The sequence below is a fragment of the Drosophila miranda genome, chromosome 2, assembly GCF_003369915.1.
Source record: "Drosophila miranda strain MSH22 chromosome 2, D.miranda_PacBio2.1, whole genome shotgun sequence".
NCBI classification, from domain to species: domain Eukaryota; kingdom Metazoa; phylum Arthropoda; class Insecta; order Diptera; family Drosophilidae; genus Drosophila; species Drosophila miranda.
Window position 1 is genome coordinate 5,102,624 of NC_046675.1, and position 18,745 is coordinate 5,121,368.

The 18,745-nt window shown below is 45.4% G+C and overlaps 1 protein-coding gene across 8 annotated transcripts in view; it reads right to left on the minus strand.

Annotated features, from left to right (window-relative positions):
• LOC108154867 (filamin-A) overlaps positions 1-18,745 on the minus strand; it is a 34,915-nt gene that overhangs the window by 10,237 nt on the left and 5,933 nt on the right. For 2 of the 8 annotated variants that reach the window (XM_033388524.1, XM_017285298.2), the window contains exons 3-14: positions 13,751-13,895; positions 13,348-13,683; positions 12,993-13,007; positions 11,572-11,663; positions 10,213-11,505; positions 9,759-10,145; positions 9,085-9,651; positions 7,995-8,799; positions 7,479-7,931; positions 7,270-7,405; positions 4,010-4,090; positions 3,456-3,546 (exon numbers count right to left, since the gene is read on the minus strand). In XM_033388524.1, coding sequence (XP_033244415.1) covers positions 3,456-3,546; positions 4,010-4,090; positions 7,270-7,405; positions 7,479-7,931; positions 7,995-8,799; positions 9,085-9,651; positions 9,759-10,145; positions 10,213-11,505; positions 11,572-11,663; positions 12,993-13,007; positions 13,348-13,683; positions 13,751-13,895 — 4,401 coding nt within the window. Of the gene's footprint in view, positions 1-218; positions 514-3,455; positions 3,547-4,009; positions 4,091-7,269; positions 7,406-7,478; positions 7,932-7,994; positions 8,800-9,084; positions 9,652-9,758; positions 10,146-10,212; positions 11,506-11,571; positions 11,664-12,992; positions 13,008-13,347; positions 13,684-13,750; positions 13,896-18,745 lie in introns of those variants that run through there. The other 6 variants (XM_017285299.1, XM_033388525.1, XM_017285303.1 and 3 more) reach the window with 4 other exon arrangements.

Below are 18,745 nucleotides of genomic sequence, written 5' to 3' on the forward strand. Positions count from 1 at the left end.
CTTGTTTTTACACTGGTACATTCGGGTCTAGGTCCAGTAGCAAGGATATGCCTCAATAATCGAAGCTCAAACTCAACAAAAAGGAATCAATGTGGCACAGTGTCACAGTGTCGTCACTCTGTGCCACAGCCATGTCCTTGCTGACCAGAACCGGAACCAGAACCAGAACAGAGGACTCTCAAGATGGGAATTTCAAATGGTACAGATCGGACACTCACACTTTTGGCAAAACGAACTAGGAATTGGTTATATAATTGTTAAATATTGTAAAATCTTAATGGCTCTCTGTAAATGTCTTTTGGCTGAATGTCCTGCACTGGCCGGGATAGACAGAGAGAGTGAGAGTGAGCAGAGAGGAGGGTCCTTAACCGGTAGTAATCGATTGCAATGCACTTGAATTATTCTTGCTTAATTATTTGATTTTTTTTTGTATGTCATTTGGTTGCGAACGTTTTATTTTGTTAATTGCGAGCGACGGTTTCTAGGTCCACGCGTCTCCACGTCCCGATTTCGAGTGAGCATCGACAGTTCCAAATCGAAATTAAGGCCAAAATATAAAATCACATCGGCTCCTACCCACAAAGATGCGTCTGCTGCTGTGGGCCAGAAGCAGCGCAGCAGCAGCAGCACACATACACTCTCAGACACAGTGGTGGATTCTCGAAAGTATGGCCGCCATCATAAGGCTAGCCCCGAGCCAATGAACGGCATATAAAAGATAAAAAGATTGAAAATTGGAAATATTTGCTGTGCGGACCGAATCTATGATTCCCCGCCAAGAGGGTGTCACTGTGTGAGTGGGTCTCTGGTATGTATGCATATAATTTCTATATACTGGCAATAACATAAACCTCATATTGGTATTGGTATGAGATTCAAACAGTTGCCATTTCGAATTTTTCGAACAACGAAAGGTGCAAATCGGACTTCGGGTCGAAAGCATATTACACATAGATTGAGATTCTGAGATTCTTCGGCGGGGAGATTGAGATTCCATGTGTGCGTAGAATGATCGTCAGGGCAGTCACAAATTTATTACTTATTGCAGCAAAAATGACAGAGAATTTATTAATATTTTACCATTAAAGAGACGGCGAAAATGTTTAAAAATAAAATGAACAAACATATAGATAATTCTATATTTTATTTTATTGGCGTGAAAGCACAGATATTCGACCATAAAACCGATAGAACACAAATACAGTCTGCGCTGGTATGCCAAAAATGTGTTAATCATTTCGCTTCTACATACTATATCTATATCTGTATTATGTCATTTTAATCGATGTCCCCAGAGTTGCTAGGTTGGAAAAAATTGTGTCCACAACGCGCTTTTTCCCCCAAAAATGTACTTATGCAATGAATTCTGGCAATTGGAAATCAATTTGCTGCCATTGAGATTGTGAATCGTGTGCCCCAATGGATGCGACACCACTCTCAAGCAATCGAATGGGATCTGGGATCTGGGATCTCTTCTATGAATCACACAGATCGATCGATTCATGACAAATCCAAATGTACATGAGAAAATGCAAATATTTAAGTGGAAATTAATTTTGTTTTTGATAGGCAAGCAAAAGGCCTCTAGCTTTTCTACAAGCACAAAGACAGCGCTCCTAAGGTAATAATAATTCTCTGAAAACTAAGAGTTATCTGTTGAGAGCTCTCAGGGGAAGACCTACAACCTGGGATTGGTGCCAGACGTATAAATGAGTCTATTGCTTAGCATTAATATAGATATTATGTGTCGTAAAGAAGATTATAATCTTAAAGGTGAATCCTAACCTTGCGGGATGGTTCACAGTCATGAATTATATTTATATTGGATTAGGAAGTATTCTTTTTGTTAAGCCTTTATAATAGCTGTGCCCAAATGAAGATCTTCTATTAAAAAATTACCGTAAAGGATTTAGTTCGAATGGATATTTTTAATAGGATTAAATATGAACTACTATGAACCTCTTCAACAAAAACTTCCAACCTTCTCTAGCATCTCGAAATACGACTCCATACAAATCCACTAACATATTGTGGTTTTGTTTATAGCTGGCCATTATTAAATATAGTTTGTGCCCCTCTCGTTTGACGGGGCAATGAAAAATCAATGCAACAAATGCGCAACAAATCTATGTCGTTTGGCCAAAACGAATCATTTACAATAAACCATCTTCAAAGCAAATGGAGCGCGACACCGAACCAAAACCAAGACCAAAGCCACACCGCAACGCATCGCAGTGCAGCGCCACAGCTCCTCCCACAGCTACCAGTATGCTGGGCGGACACTTGACTCAGATCCATTGAGAAGATCATAGATCCGAGTGCCACCAAATGAAACGTGGCGCGCCTTCTGATCTTAATGATGATGTCTCGGCTAGGCCAACAGGAGCCAGGTCTCTCCTCCGAGTGCCTCCGGGTCGTCCACTCGGCATAGCCATGCGACGAAAATGTTTGAATATTGCATGGAAGCGTGAAAAATCGAACAAATGTCTACGCTACTCAGTGCAGAGTATAAGCAGCAGAATGCTGTTCATTGATTTTGCAGCCAGAGAGTGGAAATCGCACATTAATCATTCGGGAAATGTTCATTAAATTGTGGTCGGACACTTTGCAACCCGTAAATCGCTCCTCAGCCCCAAACATGGCCAAATAAATTTAGGTAATTACAGGCCATACATATATGCATGTTAAATACCCAATTATTGTTCCACGAGTCACAAGTGTGCGGCCGCAGTCAATGAACGCCGCGGAATGGAAAACAAAAGAAAGCCCCGCCAAGAAATCAAGTGAAAATATCGCATGCACAAATTGCAGCCAAAATATGAGAGCGGGACCCCCCCAAAATGTCGCCACAGGCGCATTGTCTAATTAAGTTGTCGCCTGTCAACGTTTAGCCTGATAACCCGTCAGTCAGTCCGACAGTCAGTCAGTGAGCTAGCCGTCTCCGGCCCGACCCGTCATCAGTTCTGGCCTCTGTCCGGGGGGCGTTGCCACTTGTCCATTGTATCTCATCTAAATGCGGCGCCGACCCGAGCACAACATTTCGATGGAAAATGCACAGATATATTCTGGTATTTATGTATATTTCTTTTTTGTATATATACGACACCTTGGCTGGTCCCAAATATTTTGGTCTCACAATAGCCGTCCGCCCCTGTCATCATTCAGTTTTTTGGTGAGCTACATTTTGCAATTATTAGAGATATGAGCAGCCCGCTTTAATGGCGCATAAATGTTTTTTAGATTAAACAAATAAACTGCTTTACGAGTAGATTCTAGTTTAATTAAATACGTCGCCATGCTTGTGCGTTTCTAGTGCGCCTTTCACAAACAATTTACTTTTCTCACGATTTGATCTTGTTTCTGTTTTGTATTTTTATACGACTCTGCACCCCAGTCGACCCAAGTCTACAGTATTTTCTTTGTTATGTTTGGGGAGCTATGGGGACTGTACGCACCTGTGACGTTGCCGCCTGTTGTGGGTAGTGGCAATTTCTCAAAGGCAACACTTCGGTAGGAGGTCTCGGATTTTCCGTTGACAAGTTCGCTCTGCAAGGAATTTTTCAATAAATAATTATGTTGGAAAATATTTTTAAAAATATCCCTATTATTTCTTGAAATACTTTTCACCTTTTCGTTGTGTTTGAAATATTAGCAGTTGAAAAGCACAATTTAAAATTGTTTTAACTAGTTTAAATATAGCCTATCCGTGTTTAAATTTTAAAATATTTTCATTTATCAGAAAAGCAACAAACAAAAATTTCTACAATTTTGCTTAAAAAAATTGAATAAAAAACCTTAAAAATGCGAAAAACTAAGCTATGTTTTTAGATGTTTTTTTTTTTTAGTTTAAAATACAAACATAATTTTTTAAATGTATTCGGTGGAAAAATAATTTTCAAAAATATATTCTCTATTCTAAATGTTCATTATTTTTGTTATTTTCATAAAAAAAGATTTTTGTATAATATTTTGAAAGTTACTGTATAGTACGTTTTTCCAATCCACTTACTTGAGTTGTTTTCTGAACCACTTTGGTTGTGTGCTCCTCGATATATTCGCTGTGCGAATATTCCTCGATGCTTTCGACAGCCTGAGGTCAATGGAAATAAATTGGAAATTAGGAAGGCACAAAAATGTTTTACTGGGGAAAATCCAGAAAAAATAAAAGAACACACACTCCCAGCCGAACAGTCGAGCAGTCGAACAGCCGAGAGTGGATTAGTTGGCACTCGGCTAGATCGGGGCTACTTGGAGAGCCCATCATACTGGCATACTTTGCACTTGTCTTGTGAAGAGATTTGAACAAATGTTGAGGAACTGCCGCGTCTGGTCTGCTTATTATTAATACTCGGGGCCACTGATTGATATAGGAAAACTTGAAGGTGTGAAACTATGGAACACAATACACTCCTGGCACTCAATGATTGGAGAGGAAGTGGAATTGATTGATGCGGACACGATTGTGCAAAAGAATTTCCACAATTGCAGCTGTTACATAAGCACTCAATAACGAATGCCAATACGTACATACATATTTATATACGAGTATGTACATATGGGTATTTGTATATCGAAATCATTTCGTGCTGGCCTGGTATCCGTGGCCAAATCGGAAAAAGTCAAAGATACAAATCGCTATAAAATATTTGGGCTATTAATAAGAAAGTACGCCAATGCACGGCCAATCAATAGACCAGCAAGGAAAATCGAATCGAATCGAATCGCCAGCGGGCGGCGACAGTTGTTCCTTCGTCTTCTGCGTATAGTATTTTCCTCTATCCGCATAGTATCTACTCGTACGAGTATGTGGCACACACACACGCCTGTGGAATATCCCTAGATGCCCCCTAGAGACTGCAGCCACAATCAAATCGAAATCTTTTGCACCGATTTCTGCACCTTCCAGTTGCCGCTGCGGAACGATCACACGTCGACGACGAATACAGGACAATCTCTGACTAACAATCGGTGGATCGGCTAGCTGGTGGCACTACTAGTGGCACCGCCCGTCTTGACTAGTCTCGTCTTCTTCTTGCCCCGTCTTTATGGCAGCAGAAATCAGCACAGTCCCACTTTGCGCCATTTTCATTATAATTTCGCTTTCTTATTTTAATTACTTGCGAATTTTGTGTGTTGGCCGCAGCACAAATTCATTTTCATATGCACTCGCCGTGCAATACGGCGTGGCGTATACGTGATTTTGTTGCAACCTGCGGAAAGAACAGCCACACGGAACATGCTGAATCAGAATGGGTTGTCATCATGGCCCCTCCTCTATAAACAACAGTGGCGTAGACGGAAGCGTGTTTGTTGGGGTAATTTCATGTGTCCAGTGTTGATGTTTTTCAATTTTCGGCTATACGCTATATCCTAAATATTGGTTCCCAAAATGGTAGACTTGTGAAACCTTTTGGGAGCGGAGTGAAATGACAGATATTAGGAGATCCTTTCGTTCTTAAGCCTACCCATCCTTTATAAATATATGTATGGATGACATTTCCCTACGAGTATGTAATGGAGTCCAGTATTACTCTTTTTTTGAATGGCAAATGTTCCCCTCTTTGTCAATTCTCTGGCTACGCGTGTGATACTTTTTTGTATATATTTTATATACATAAATTCAAAATGTAATGTCGAAATTCCTCCATTGGAATGGAATCCCCTCCTTCGGTTGTTGGCTGAGAGAGACCTAATGTCCGTGCGGATTTCATAATTCAATTAATGTTTCTTCTTTTTTGGCCTAAACAACGTGTTAATTTATGTTCTATTTCTAATGTTTAAAAAGAGCTTGTCTGCTTTCATTCAACTTCGATATGTCTTGAGAGGAGAGGTGCCATAAATAGCATTTGGGGTTTTTCTTGGGCACGGTGTGGCGTGCGTCGGATCACGTAGATAATGAAGTTGCTGCTGTCAGAATTGGACGGCCGCAAAGTCCCTCCCTTAACAAAGTAGGGGAAAATGTGGACAAAATTAATTTTACAGCCGGCTAATTGTGCATATCTGTTAAACATAAATTTTGTGCGAAAACAACAGACAACTCAATTAATCTTTGTGTTCGACCACAGAAAATGTATTTCATTTTGGGCAATATGCCCGAAAGTGTCGGCTCGACTCTGTCCGACTCTTTCAATCCAATCCCCAATGATGTGCATTGTTGTTGGGCCCTGTCAGGTCCCATGATTCTGGCTATGTATTTATGAGGTTTCATTTCTCAACCTGTCAACATGAGCGACACGTGAATGGACTCGACACTCTACATACTTACAGTCCCCCGTTGCCCGTTGCCCGCTCCCCGTTTCCCATTCCCCTCCCACGCTGAAAGATACAATTTTTTAAGCAAGTGCAAAGTATATGCTGCAGGTGGGGTTAGGAAAATTGTTGTTAAATTAGCAATTATTCAAAGATTAATTAATACTTTTTGGCAAAATATGTGGTGCTCAAGCGAGTGGTTCTACGAGTATTCAGTATTTTTGTCTGGAACTGTTTTGTTTTTGGCTTTTTTCTCGTGTTAAGTGCGTTCAATAGTCAATTACAAAATACAATTACACAGTCAATCAATCAGTCACACACAAACAACTTACATAGACTAAGGGCTGGCTGGCTGACAAACAAAAGAAGCATTAAACAATTGAATTGAATAATTTGTTCATTAAATGCATAATATGTAAAACAAAGCGCAATTTGCAATTTAGCATAGCAGAAATAATTTTGAGAACGAAATAATTTTCATGCAATTAATTTTAGAATTTCTTTGCGAAGAGATTTCTTTTTTTTTTGTTTTGAAATTTTGTATTCTACTATTTTCTTTTAGGTTTTTTTTTGTTTGTTTTTTTTTTTTATTTGTTGTTGTCATGTTTTACAATGTTGCACTTAAATTGTACTCTTTGTTTTCCTCTCTTTGCCTGGGCTTGAGCTCTCTTAATCGTATGTAAAAATTGTTTGCGTGTTTTTCTTTTCTTTTCTTTCTGTTTGAAGGAATTTTTAACAAATATATATCCAAACAATTTGCTTGGGGGTGTGGTGTGGGGCGGGGGATGCACGAACACACAAACAAAAAACAATGACTAGGACATTATGTATACATTGATGACGTATTGTATCTATAGATCTACGAGTATATGTGACTAGAGAAACGATTCGACGATATATAGATAAACTTTATAATAATTGCTAATTTTCAACAGTTCCCAGCTCTGACTAGATCTGGCTCTGGCTTTGACTGTGTCTGGGTTTAGAGTGTTTTAAATGATGTTTTGATGTTCAGGCTACCTTGATGGAGAAGCTGCCGTTGGGTATGTCTTTGCCGCCGAACTTCACATTGATGTCGTAGTCCCCGGGATCGTTCAGGGCGTACAGTATATCGAAGAAGCCGTCCTTCTCGACCACATCAATGCCCACGATTTCGCTAAATCGTAATAATCCAATCGAATGTTTTAAGTACTTAGGCTCGTAGAGGGGGGGTGGGGGATTCTGCTTACCTGCCCTCCTTGTTGGTGATCTTACAGGTGACGGCCCCATTGCCGGCCTCCCGTGCATCCACCTTCAGGTGCGACTGACTGCCCGAGGGCTGTATCTTGGGCGCCTGCTCCACCAGCTTGCACTTCTTGGCCTCGCCGGTGGGGAATGCTTCGAGTTTGAAGGGCGAGCCCTCGATCTCCTTGTCGCCGTACTTGATGCTGCACTGATAGGTGCCGCATTCGTCGGGCACAAACGACACCACATAGGTGCCAGTGGCCACCTCCTCCAGGCGTGGCTGCATGGGCTTGCCCTTGGGATTCTTGATGGCCACATTGATGTCCGCCTGGCCGGCCTGCTTTGTGTCGATCTCGAATTCGGCCGGCAGCGAGGCAGGTGTCTTCTTCCTCTCATTGACACCCTTCACCTTGACCTTTGTGGCCTCAGATTTGGGGAAGACGGTCATCACAAATGGACTGAATGGAGATGAAAGATTGAGATGGGGATGGGGTACGAGGCAGGGATCATGATGGACTCACCTGCATGGCACCTCCACCTCGGAGAACTTCACCTGGCACGTGAGCACAGAGCCCGCCTTTGGCGGGACATAGTGGACCGCGTAAATGCAATTGCCCTTGTCCTCGACGCGCAGATTATCCACGGGTATGCCCTCGGAGTTGGTCAGCTTGACGGCGATGCGGCCAGGACCAGCCTCGCCCACATCCACATTGAAGAAGGTCGGCACACTCTCGCGCACCTGGCCGTGCTCGATGCCCGGCCCGTACACCTTCACCTTGCTGGGATCGACGGTCTCCTCGACGAGCACGCGGAACGGCGAGCCGGGTATGTGCTTGTCCGCAAACCGAATGGTGATGTCGTACTCTCCCGGATCTGTGGCCAAATAGTCCACATCGCAGCTGCCGTCGCGATTGTCCGTGCAGGTCATCTTCGCCTCGGAGGGCCCCTCAATGGCCAGCGACAGGCCACCGTTGCCGGCGCCCTTGGTCTCCACGGTGAACTTGTTCTTCTGGTTGGTCAGACCCTTCTCCAAACCCGGGCCGTAGGCCTTGCAGCGCGCCGGATCACAGCCGCTCTTCACATTCACCACGAAGGGGGAGCCCGGCACTGGTATGTTGTCGTACATCAGCTCAATGGTGTGGCGACCAGCCTCGAAGGGCGTGTACATGATGCGGAAGATGTCGTCGGTGGGTCCCTGGACGATCTTGCTGGGCAGCACATGGCCCATGGGATCGAAAATGGCGCAGGACAGCTTTCCCGAGTCAATGTTGCTGCCCACCTTGCTCATGTCCACCATAAAGTCTGTGGCGGCATTCATGATGACACCTGATCGGAATACAGAATTAAGGATTAGCGAGGGGCAGCAGTGGGAGGCATTGGTATCCAACATCAAGGCACAACATCAACAAGATTACGATGCAATTAGTGTATCAAATGCGTTTAGTTATTACAAAAAGAAGAGAAAACAAACAATCAATAAGGACAACAGTAATGCAAAACGGGCGGAGGCGAGGCTTGGCGATTGCTGGGTAGTAGAGGCTTTAGATTGGAGGATTAGATTGGCGGCGGCAACACTCGGAACTGCAACTGGAACTCCTCTTCATAGCCTACCATGCGGCTGGATGCCGATGCCGCTCACGCGTGTATTCTTCAGATTCGGCACGGGCACAATCATCGGCTGGAATGGCGATCCATTGATGTGCCGATCATTGAACGTTATGTTGACGGTATAGTCCCCGGATTCGGTGGGCAGGTAGGCCACATTGCAGGTGCCGTCTCCATTGTCACGGCAGTTTATGGCCGCCTCGCAGGGCCCCTCAACGGTCACGCCCAGACCTCCTTGGCCGGCACCGCGCGTATCGATCATGAACTCCGCCGGCTGACCCACAATGCCGCGCTCTAGACCCGGGCCAAATGCCTGCACTTTGTTGGAATCGCTGCCCGTGAGGCACTGCAGCCGGAATGGACGCGGCGTAATGGGTGTGCCGCCAAAGCAAATGCTCAACAGATACTCCCCCAGCTGGGTGGGTGTAAAGTTTACCAGAAATCCCTCGGCTGTGGGTATTATGTGGGCCTTGACACGATTCCCCGAGGGGCTGGTGATGGTCACCGCCAGATCCGCCTTGGGCAGCCCATGGGTGATGATGCGGAACTGCTGCAAACTGTTCAGGGGCGCGGCTTTTGTGGGGGACGAATGAAATGACTTGGACTTAGACCATGAGGCACTCACGATGGACACTTGTATATAGAAAAGAGGCACAGAGGGAATAGGGATGGCTACTTACTGGGCTCGAGTCCGTCCACCTTGATCTTGGACACATCCACTGTCTGTTCCACGACCACCTTCTGGCCGAGTGGCACGCGCTGGCCCCCGTATGTCATGGTCGTGGTATACGCTCCCTTGGCTGGCGGCATAACCTCTACTGAGTAGGTGCTGTCATCGTTATCGATGATCCTGCAGGGCACCTCGATCTTGGTCTCCTCGTGGATGATCTTCACCTTCAGCTCGGCCTCGCCCGCCTCCCGGGCATCCACATTAAAGTGGGTGGGGACATTGGGACGCACTCCTGGCTGCAGCCAGGGACCAAACGCCTGCACCTTGGCAGCATCCACAGGGACGCCCACGTACACACGATGAGGGGAGTTGGGTGTGGAAACGCCTCCATAGTTGACTGAAAACCCAAAAGGAATTTCATCAATAAGGAAGCAGAGAGAGCGAGATGTAGAGCAGGGACCCACCTTCCACGGTGTGTGGCACCCCAGAGATGGGCGTGTAGGTCGCCTTCTTGCTGCCATCGGGATTGCTGGCCAACTGCACGGGCAATTTTGTGCCGTAGACATCCTGCACGACAACGTCCAAGGGAGCATTGCCCGCCTGGCTCGTGTCCACATCGAAGCTGGTCGGCTGGCTGATGGTCACGCCATTCTTCTCGAGGCCCGGCCCCGAGGCCTTCACCAGCTCCGGATGGAAGTCGGTGCGTGGCAGGATCTGGGCAATGAACGGCGACTTGGGTATGTCCTCGTTGTCGCACAGGATGTGGACGGCATACTCGCCCACGGCAGTCGGGTGATACTTGACGAGTGCGGAGCCGTCGCCATTGTCGTGGCACTCGATCTCCGCCTGCGAGGGGCCGGCCACAGTGAATCCGAGGGCGCCCGTCTCGCCATTGGTCTCCACCACGAAGGCGGCCGGATAGCCAATGACGCCACTGCTCAGTCCCGGCCCATAAGCCACAATTGAGGACTCCTTCTTGGGCCCGACCTTCACCTCGAACGGGGACTTGGGCACTTCCTGCCCGGCAAAGGTCACCATGATCACGTACCGCCCCTCCTTGGTGGGGTAATAGTGGCAGTCGTAGGTGTTGCCATCGACCTTTGATTGCATGACGTTCTGGTTCATGCCTCCGGGCCCAATGACGCGCACCTCGGGCACACCCTCGCCGGCTCCCTCGGTGTGGATCTTGAAGTCGGCATCGTCCCCAACACGCACGCCCGTGGCCTGGAGGCCGCGTCCGGAGGCGCGCACCTTGCGGGCATCCGACAGCGGCGCCACCTTCACGGGGAACGGACTGTTCGGGATAGCAGTGCCCGCATAGAACACATTGATGGAGTGCAGGCCCTGCAGGGCCGTCACGTATTCGCAGCGCCAAGTATCGTTCTCCAACTGGCGCACCTTGGCCGCCACCGAGGTCTTGTGGTTGGCCGGATCGATGATGATCACCTCGGGCACGCCGCGACCCGCGTCCTTGGCGAGGATGTCGAAGAATGTGGGCTTCTTGATGGTCACTCCCGTGGGCTGGATACCGGGGCCAGTTACCTTCACCTTTGAGGCATCGCCGGCATGTCCCTCCACCTTCACGGGGAACGGAGACTTGGGTATGTCGCGGCCAGAGAACTGAACGGTCACCTTGTGCGGCCCCTCGGCCTTGGGTATGTACGAGACCGTGTATGTGAGATTCTTGTCATTGTTGAAGCGCACATCGGCCTTTTCGATCTCTCCGTTGGGTCCCTCGATGTCCACATCGACAGCACCTGTGGAAATACAATATGAGAGTAAGTGGAGGGATCTTTGGTATCCACATTCACGAGATTCCTTACCCTTGCCAGCGGAGAAGGTTTCCACTGTGAAATTGGCTGGGGCACCAACCACAGGACCGATTGGCTCAATTCCAGGACCATAGGCACGCACTCTGTGAAAAGGAGAAGCGGATAAGATTCATTTAGAGGACAGGACAGCAAAACGTTAAGCTTTATGCAGCCAATTATGATACAAAGAGGATAAAACATTTAATTCTCGCAGACAGCTAAGAGCAGAGTTTTTTCATGCGGCGACTCTAATTAGCTTCATTATCACAATGGCAATCACACTGCTATTTACAACAAGCTGGATCCATAAATAATACAAAAACTAACCATTTTTAGCAACAATAGCAGCAAGATAGCGCAAAAAAACTATTAAATTAAAGGTTTAAAATTTTTGGAACCTCGATAGACTGCAGTGGCGTCGTCACGGATCACAGCGGTCATTTGTGGTACTAAGAATATCGAATGTAGAATGTACATTTTCTACACCATGACATGTATGTAAAAAAAATTAATATGAAGATGTCGTGTAATAAATATATTTACATGTAGGCTACACGATTTCGATTGATTTTCAAATGCTCCGATAATTTCGATCGATAGAAGAGAAATTTGAATGTTCAAATATAAAATGCTAGGAAAAAACGTAATATAAATCTGGTATCACATGATTATTAAGCAATTAAAGAAAATAAAGTTTATAGCTTAATTTGTACCATATTAACAGATCTTTAACATATGTAGATATACCCACGGCTGCTACACAAAAATCAGAATGCACAGATACCTGCTTTCCCCCATACGGTCTCAATTTGATAAAAAATTGTCAATTTAAACCAAAAAAGCCGGCAAAAACACCAGTTTTTGACGAAAAATCGCCTGATGTGGCAACCGTGGATATAACCTACTAGAATTCGTTGCAATTGAAGCAAATCAAGAACATGTGATGGACGTTTCAGGCGGTTTCAGTTAACAGAGCAGCAAATCCAATCTGAAATTATATCCGCTTTGGCCAAGAAATATGCGTTTAGTGAGCGCTAATTGAAGCCAACAATAGCCGCCAGCGAGAGCGAGCGCGAGCGCGAGCAAGAACAAGAGCAAACAGGAAAGCAGCAGTCAGCAGTCAGCGGTTAGCAGGCAGCCTGCCTGTCAGCCAGCGTTGAAGTATCCATTAGATACGCATCGCTCAAGGCTAGAGCTCAGAGCCGGCAACGGCAACAGAAGTAACCGAAAATAAGACAAACTGCCAGCCGAACATTTAAATCAAAATCAAAAACAGAAATCAAAAGCAAAAATTAAAAAAAAAATTAAATACAGAAAAAAAGGAAGCCGGCGAATGAAAAACCAAAAACGGAACGAGAAAGAACGTTGGGGCCAAAAGAAGAAGGCCGAAACGGAACGAGAAGAGAGGTGGAGAGGGCATGCCGAAAACTTACCGCGGCGGAGGAATGCTGAGTTTTGCATTTTTTGAGGCATTTTAATAAAAATACAAGGTACGAGTAGTAGATATATACACAGATATATATAGGGAAGGGAGAACAAGAACAATATCCAAAAAATACATTAAAAGGTTGCCCAAAAAAAGAGAAAGAGAGAGAGAGAGAGAGAGAGAGAGAGAGAGAGAGTGAAGAGTGTTTGAAAATCGAGATTAGATTAGAATCGGAATAAATGCATAAGCCGAAGGGAAATACAACTTCAAATTGAAATACAATTGAGACAGAGAGAGAGGGAGAGAGAGTATTACAACAAGAGACAGATATATATATTCAATTAGAGACATGCGCCACTCACCTGTTGGGGTTCGTTTTGGGCCTTAGTGGTGCTCCCGTCTTCAGCTTGGAGTTGGGATACTGCGACAAGTACGTCATCATGGACTGCTCATCCACATTGGGATTGACCAGCTCCTCGGGCTTGATCAGCTGACGGACATTCAACCAATCGTCGGCCAAGCCCATGGCCTCCGATGCATTCTGGACAGCATCCTTCGAGTCCCACATCTCCCAGTCGGGGCACAGACCCGGGGCACAGGCATCAACCAAAGCGCCCACCGCCTTGCCAGTGGTCCAGTCATTGGTGAAGTTATTAATGGGCAAATCGGGTATCTTGGCATGTATCCAGTTCAGTAGGCTGCAACACACAGAACGACAAGAGTGAGATTAAGTGGCGACAGAGTTACTGGATGATCTCCACTTACCGCTGCTTGGGCGTCGGTCCGGAGCCGTTCAGCTGCTTCTCATCCTCGCCATCCCACATGGGCATCGATATCGAGTAGTGGAGAATGAGCGTCCATATCAGGCCCAGTATCAGTTTCAGCTTGCAGTCCACAATGTCCGAGGAGTCTGGAAAACAATGTGCAATGGAGTGGTTTGGAGTGGTTAAATCGGATTGAATGGCGGATAAACGGGAAGAACGGGACGAACGGCCACCGTTAACAGTGCTCAAAAGCCGTCGTAAGCCTAATGTATCTATTAATTGCCTTAACAACCGCCGTGGCTGCCACTGCAATTGCTGCTGGCATCTGTCAATGCCAACACTTTGCTGCCTGCCGTTCTGGTTGTTGGTTTCTGCTTGCTGCTTGCTGCAAACCTGTTGCCATTCGACAAGCTGCCAATTATGTACAAAGATGTCCGCTAACTGTTACAGCCACTTTACCACTGCCTCCACCTCCTGCTCCTCCTCTTTTGCCGGTCAAGTTCAGGGCTGTTTATGCACGCCACACGCAAATTGTCTGGCCGGTTTCTGTCTGGCCAAGTTTAAGGTCAGACACTCTTTGTCCAAAAAGCATCGCAGCTCTGACTTCTTTTGTCATGCTAAACAATTCAAAATAGTCGAACGGAACGGAACGGGCCTTTTCGTATGGGTTTATTGAACCGCCGCCCAACTTAAGAATGGACTCTTTCTTTATAGCCGTAACACCGCAAAGTGAAAGGCCTCGCATCCCCAAGCATCAATCGGCCTAATTGCCTATCATAGTCCACACTCTCGGACCCTCCTTGGACCCTCACTCGCGAATGCATTTGCCACGCACTGAACCATGGCATCGAATCGAATCGAATGGAATGCCATGTCCAACACACGGGGAAAGTTGCCGCGGGCCACAGAAAACACTGTTCGCAGTCGCTGGTAACAGAAGTGACGACAAATCCAAGTACTTTAATGACTTACCACTAGATTTGGAACACTGTTTGCCCTATGTTTGCCTCCAAGTAGAGCTTTTCTGTAGAACACAAGAAGAGAATGCCCGAGAATGCAAAAACAAAATACATCCCAGGTCGCACTAGTAGACTGTTGAGGCCGAGACTGTGGCTCAGGACCGAGAATGCAAAAACAAAATACAAAGTATGCGTGACGGTGCTCACTTCACGGACCAATTCGAATCTCGTTAACTGCTTTTCACCCCAAAAAGCCCTGTCTGACGCTGGTCTAATGTATAGCCATGGCTCTTCCTATCAAACCAATATAATCTTTATTGTATAATGATGACAGCTCCAATTTCCCCATGAATTATTGCTTACACTCTTACTTGTAGGGTATCATCTAGCCAAAACTGAATTATATGTGTACCATTTCTTAGAGAGCTTTTCGAGTACCAGAATATTTTTATCTTCTTTTATCTTTCGGGGTTTTTTTTGGTGCCGTTAAACGATTGCTGATACACTCGCCTGCGCCCCTCTACCACCCTCTCCACCAAAAGCAATAACAGCTTTTTTTTTTAGCTAAATTTGCAACTTGTCTTTGTTCAGTTTGTGTTTGTGGCTGGACATAGGAAACCGGCTGGATTGGTTGCTCGAACGGTGGCTGGCCTGGCCCCTAAAAGCCATCAAATTGTCAGACATGGTCATGAGTACATTTGACCAGGTTTTAAATACGCTTTTACGCACGAACAAATGACAAATTAGCTGAATGCCTGCCTGCCAATCTGTATGCTCAGCCTGTTGACATATTTATGAAAAATTACATCGAATGGCAAGATTCAGCATTGACCGACGGCGAGTGCAACAACTCCATTCCATGCCATTCCATGGCATTCCATCCATATTCGAGTCTACTCCTCTGGCAGTTCCATTTGGCGAGTCGAAAGAAAGCCACAATTAAAACGGCAGATGGAAGATGGATAAATAAATAAATAGCTAGAAATGATTTGGCTAATTAGGCAGCAGTCGGTTGGCATGCCAATCTCCAAGACGCAGATGGGGACTCAAACTCTGGATGTGGCTCTCTGTGCTACCCAAACTGGTTGTCAACCCCAAAGTTTGCTTTTGGCACGACGGCGCGAACAAGAAAATGGGCTGTAAATTATTAAGAAATATGCTAATGTTCGTGTGGCAGCAGGCAGGAGATTCCATAACTGCGATAGGGAATGCAGACAACCCATCTCCAACTCCAGCTCCAAAGAGCCATACATATGCATAAGTGTGAAGAAAACTTCTGTGTGGAATGTCTGTGCGGGTCTTCCATAATATCTCTGCATATCATCCATATATGCAGACACCGCCGCCTCCAGCATTAATCATGGGAACGAAAACAGTTCTTGGAAGCGAATTAATCTTTTTCTAGCGAAGATATGACCCGATAAGATCTCGTTTAAATGGTACCATGATATCATCTAGTGCTTATAAAGATTATATTCCAGAGAGAGAAATGAGAGAATCCACAATTACAGTTGAAACGAATGGAGAAAATTATTCGGAGCATCCTCCGCCATTGGAAGCCACAATCCATCATCATTTTGTTGTCATTGTCCCAGGCCACGGCAATCGGATATGTCCACCCCGCCCATGTCCGATGCGACCTGTTGCCACAATGTATCCAATCGGCTTCTTCTTCTCGGCCGATGCCATGCCAAATGATGACTTGACATGATTTATATGCTCGGCAGATTGCCCCAAGAATTATTATGATGTTAAGTGCTGCAGACTGCAGTGGAAAAGTATTTAACATTCAGATAAACAAGACTCCAGAGGGGCGCAGCCACTGCTGCTGCTGAGGCTGCAACTTCTCAGATTCTGGAGGCCACAGACCCGGCTCTGCCAACCGGCTTTGGTCTGGGTCACAGCCGCCAGACACGTTCTTTGAGCGGCACGCGCATACCAGAGTCAGAGTCAGAGTCAGAGCCAGCGATAGAGCCAGAGCCCCAACCAGAGACGGAGTGCAATGTCTGTCTAGATTTTTCCGCAACGGAAAAACCAGTTTCCACTCGCATCCAGACTGGGAAGTCTTCGTCTAACTGTTGCGTGGCTAATTAAATTAGAGTCAGGGCAACAGGCAGGGCGGCATGTGGCATGTGGCAGGCTAAGCTTCAACTGCAATCTGCTTAGAAAGTTGGAGCCTGTCTTGGCAACTCCCTCTTGACACTTTAAGCCGCTTCAAGATCCATTTTGGGGGATCTTTTCGATGTGGGTTGTGGGTTCGCTTTGTTTTCTTGCCCCACATTTGTGGCTCTCTGCGGCTGTCACTGACTCTGTAGTTTTGTCACTTGTTTTGGGGTTAATTGAGTCGGGTGTTTCTCTCTCGATCTCTCTCGGAATCTCTCTGGTTAATTTGAATAAATGACCGAGAGAAACAGAGAGAAATTGCAGCCGTAGAGGCCAGTAATCACGCTTATAATCTAATCACAAATTTATTTGCCATTCCATCATTTCTATAGCTATTTCTATTTCCATTGAATGCATCAGAATCCAAGGGTTAGCTGCCATATCGGTGACGTGTCTCAACTCCGTTTCGATGGCGTCATGTCACGGCTTGTTGCAGAATGACTTATGATCACCGGATGAGTACGTGCTGACTGCATGCCTCTAGGTAGGGTTGGTGATCAATACAAGGCCTTCGGCATTTCTGAGCAATTCACCAACAATTCAACGGAAATTCAGGCTGATATTCGGGGGCTCTATGATTCACCTCCAAAGCGTGAGAGCTTGGCTTTAGGCAAATACGGTTATGTGGTCTACAGATACGCTAAATTATCAAAACATGTTGAGCAAAACGGAAGCTTGTTTACTACCGAATTTCTGCTTAATTTATCAACATTTTTTGTTTGCCTTTTTTCAAGAATTTTCTAGATAAGAAGTCGAGTGGGGGTTTGTTCTCTCCACACAAATATTTCTTAATTAGTTTTCAAATTTATTTGAACAAATAATTAACAAGCAATCGAAATTTGGGTCAAACGGGTAATGGGTGGCATCCATTAAATAAAATTGTAGACATATTTACTGATTGACTCATCCCCCGACCCCCTTGGAAAATCTCTAATATTGGATCATGTTTGGTGTTGAAAATGATGGCGTCATCAATAACAATCAATTGCCTGTGACAAATTGAGACGCGACAAACTTTGAAGTTTTTCCTCGCTGGCAACAATACAATCCAAAACTTCGTTTCAGTCCCCAGATGTGTGGGGTGTGTGGATTGTATGATGTCATGGGAAGTCCGCTCCGCTCTGAGCGACTTTATCTCTACTCCAACACCGCTCACGTACGTATCACGAGTATTACGAGGCTTGTTCTTTTCTCCCTGTTTCGTATTTTTAATTTTTGTGTTTTTGTTTGCTTTTTTACTGCCCGAGTGCTGCTTTATTATTGTTTCTGTAGATCTTTTAGCGCAAACATTTGGCAGAAAAGATACTCGTACGATGGAAATCTACAAACCCTCGAGCTGAAGCTGGAGCTGCGTGGAGACCACACAATTTCGCGCTAATTCAATTGACAGCACAAAAGCTCGAAAATAAAACCAAAGAAATAAAGAAACTGGGAAGTGAATTGTGGCTTTAGATTGGGGATTTGAGAGAGATACAGTGGAGGCCCAAAAAGCAGGAATGCCACTAAAGTTTTCCTCCAAAGAGCGTTGAATTTCTCTTTCGGCAGCTTTCACTGTTCCAACGGGAAAAAACACACAGAACAGGAAGAGGTGCAGCCGTCGTCTTGTTAAATTAATTAAATATCTATTTCATTTCTTTTCGCCACAATAATCGCCAAAATAACGCATCCATTATCTGGTTTCTTTTTTTGGCAAACATTTGACTTGGTGACAAACCCCATTTATGGCTAAAATTCCTGTGCAAGCGCAAAATTTAGTTAATGACTAACCTAAATAAGGGAGTGATTCATACAACGCCTTGCGAAATTTACGAGTGCTCGAATTTCGCAAATTTAAATCCTCAATATTCGCAGCGAACGTCAAAGTTTTTCGGCAG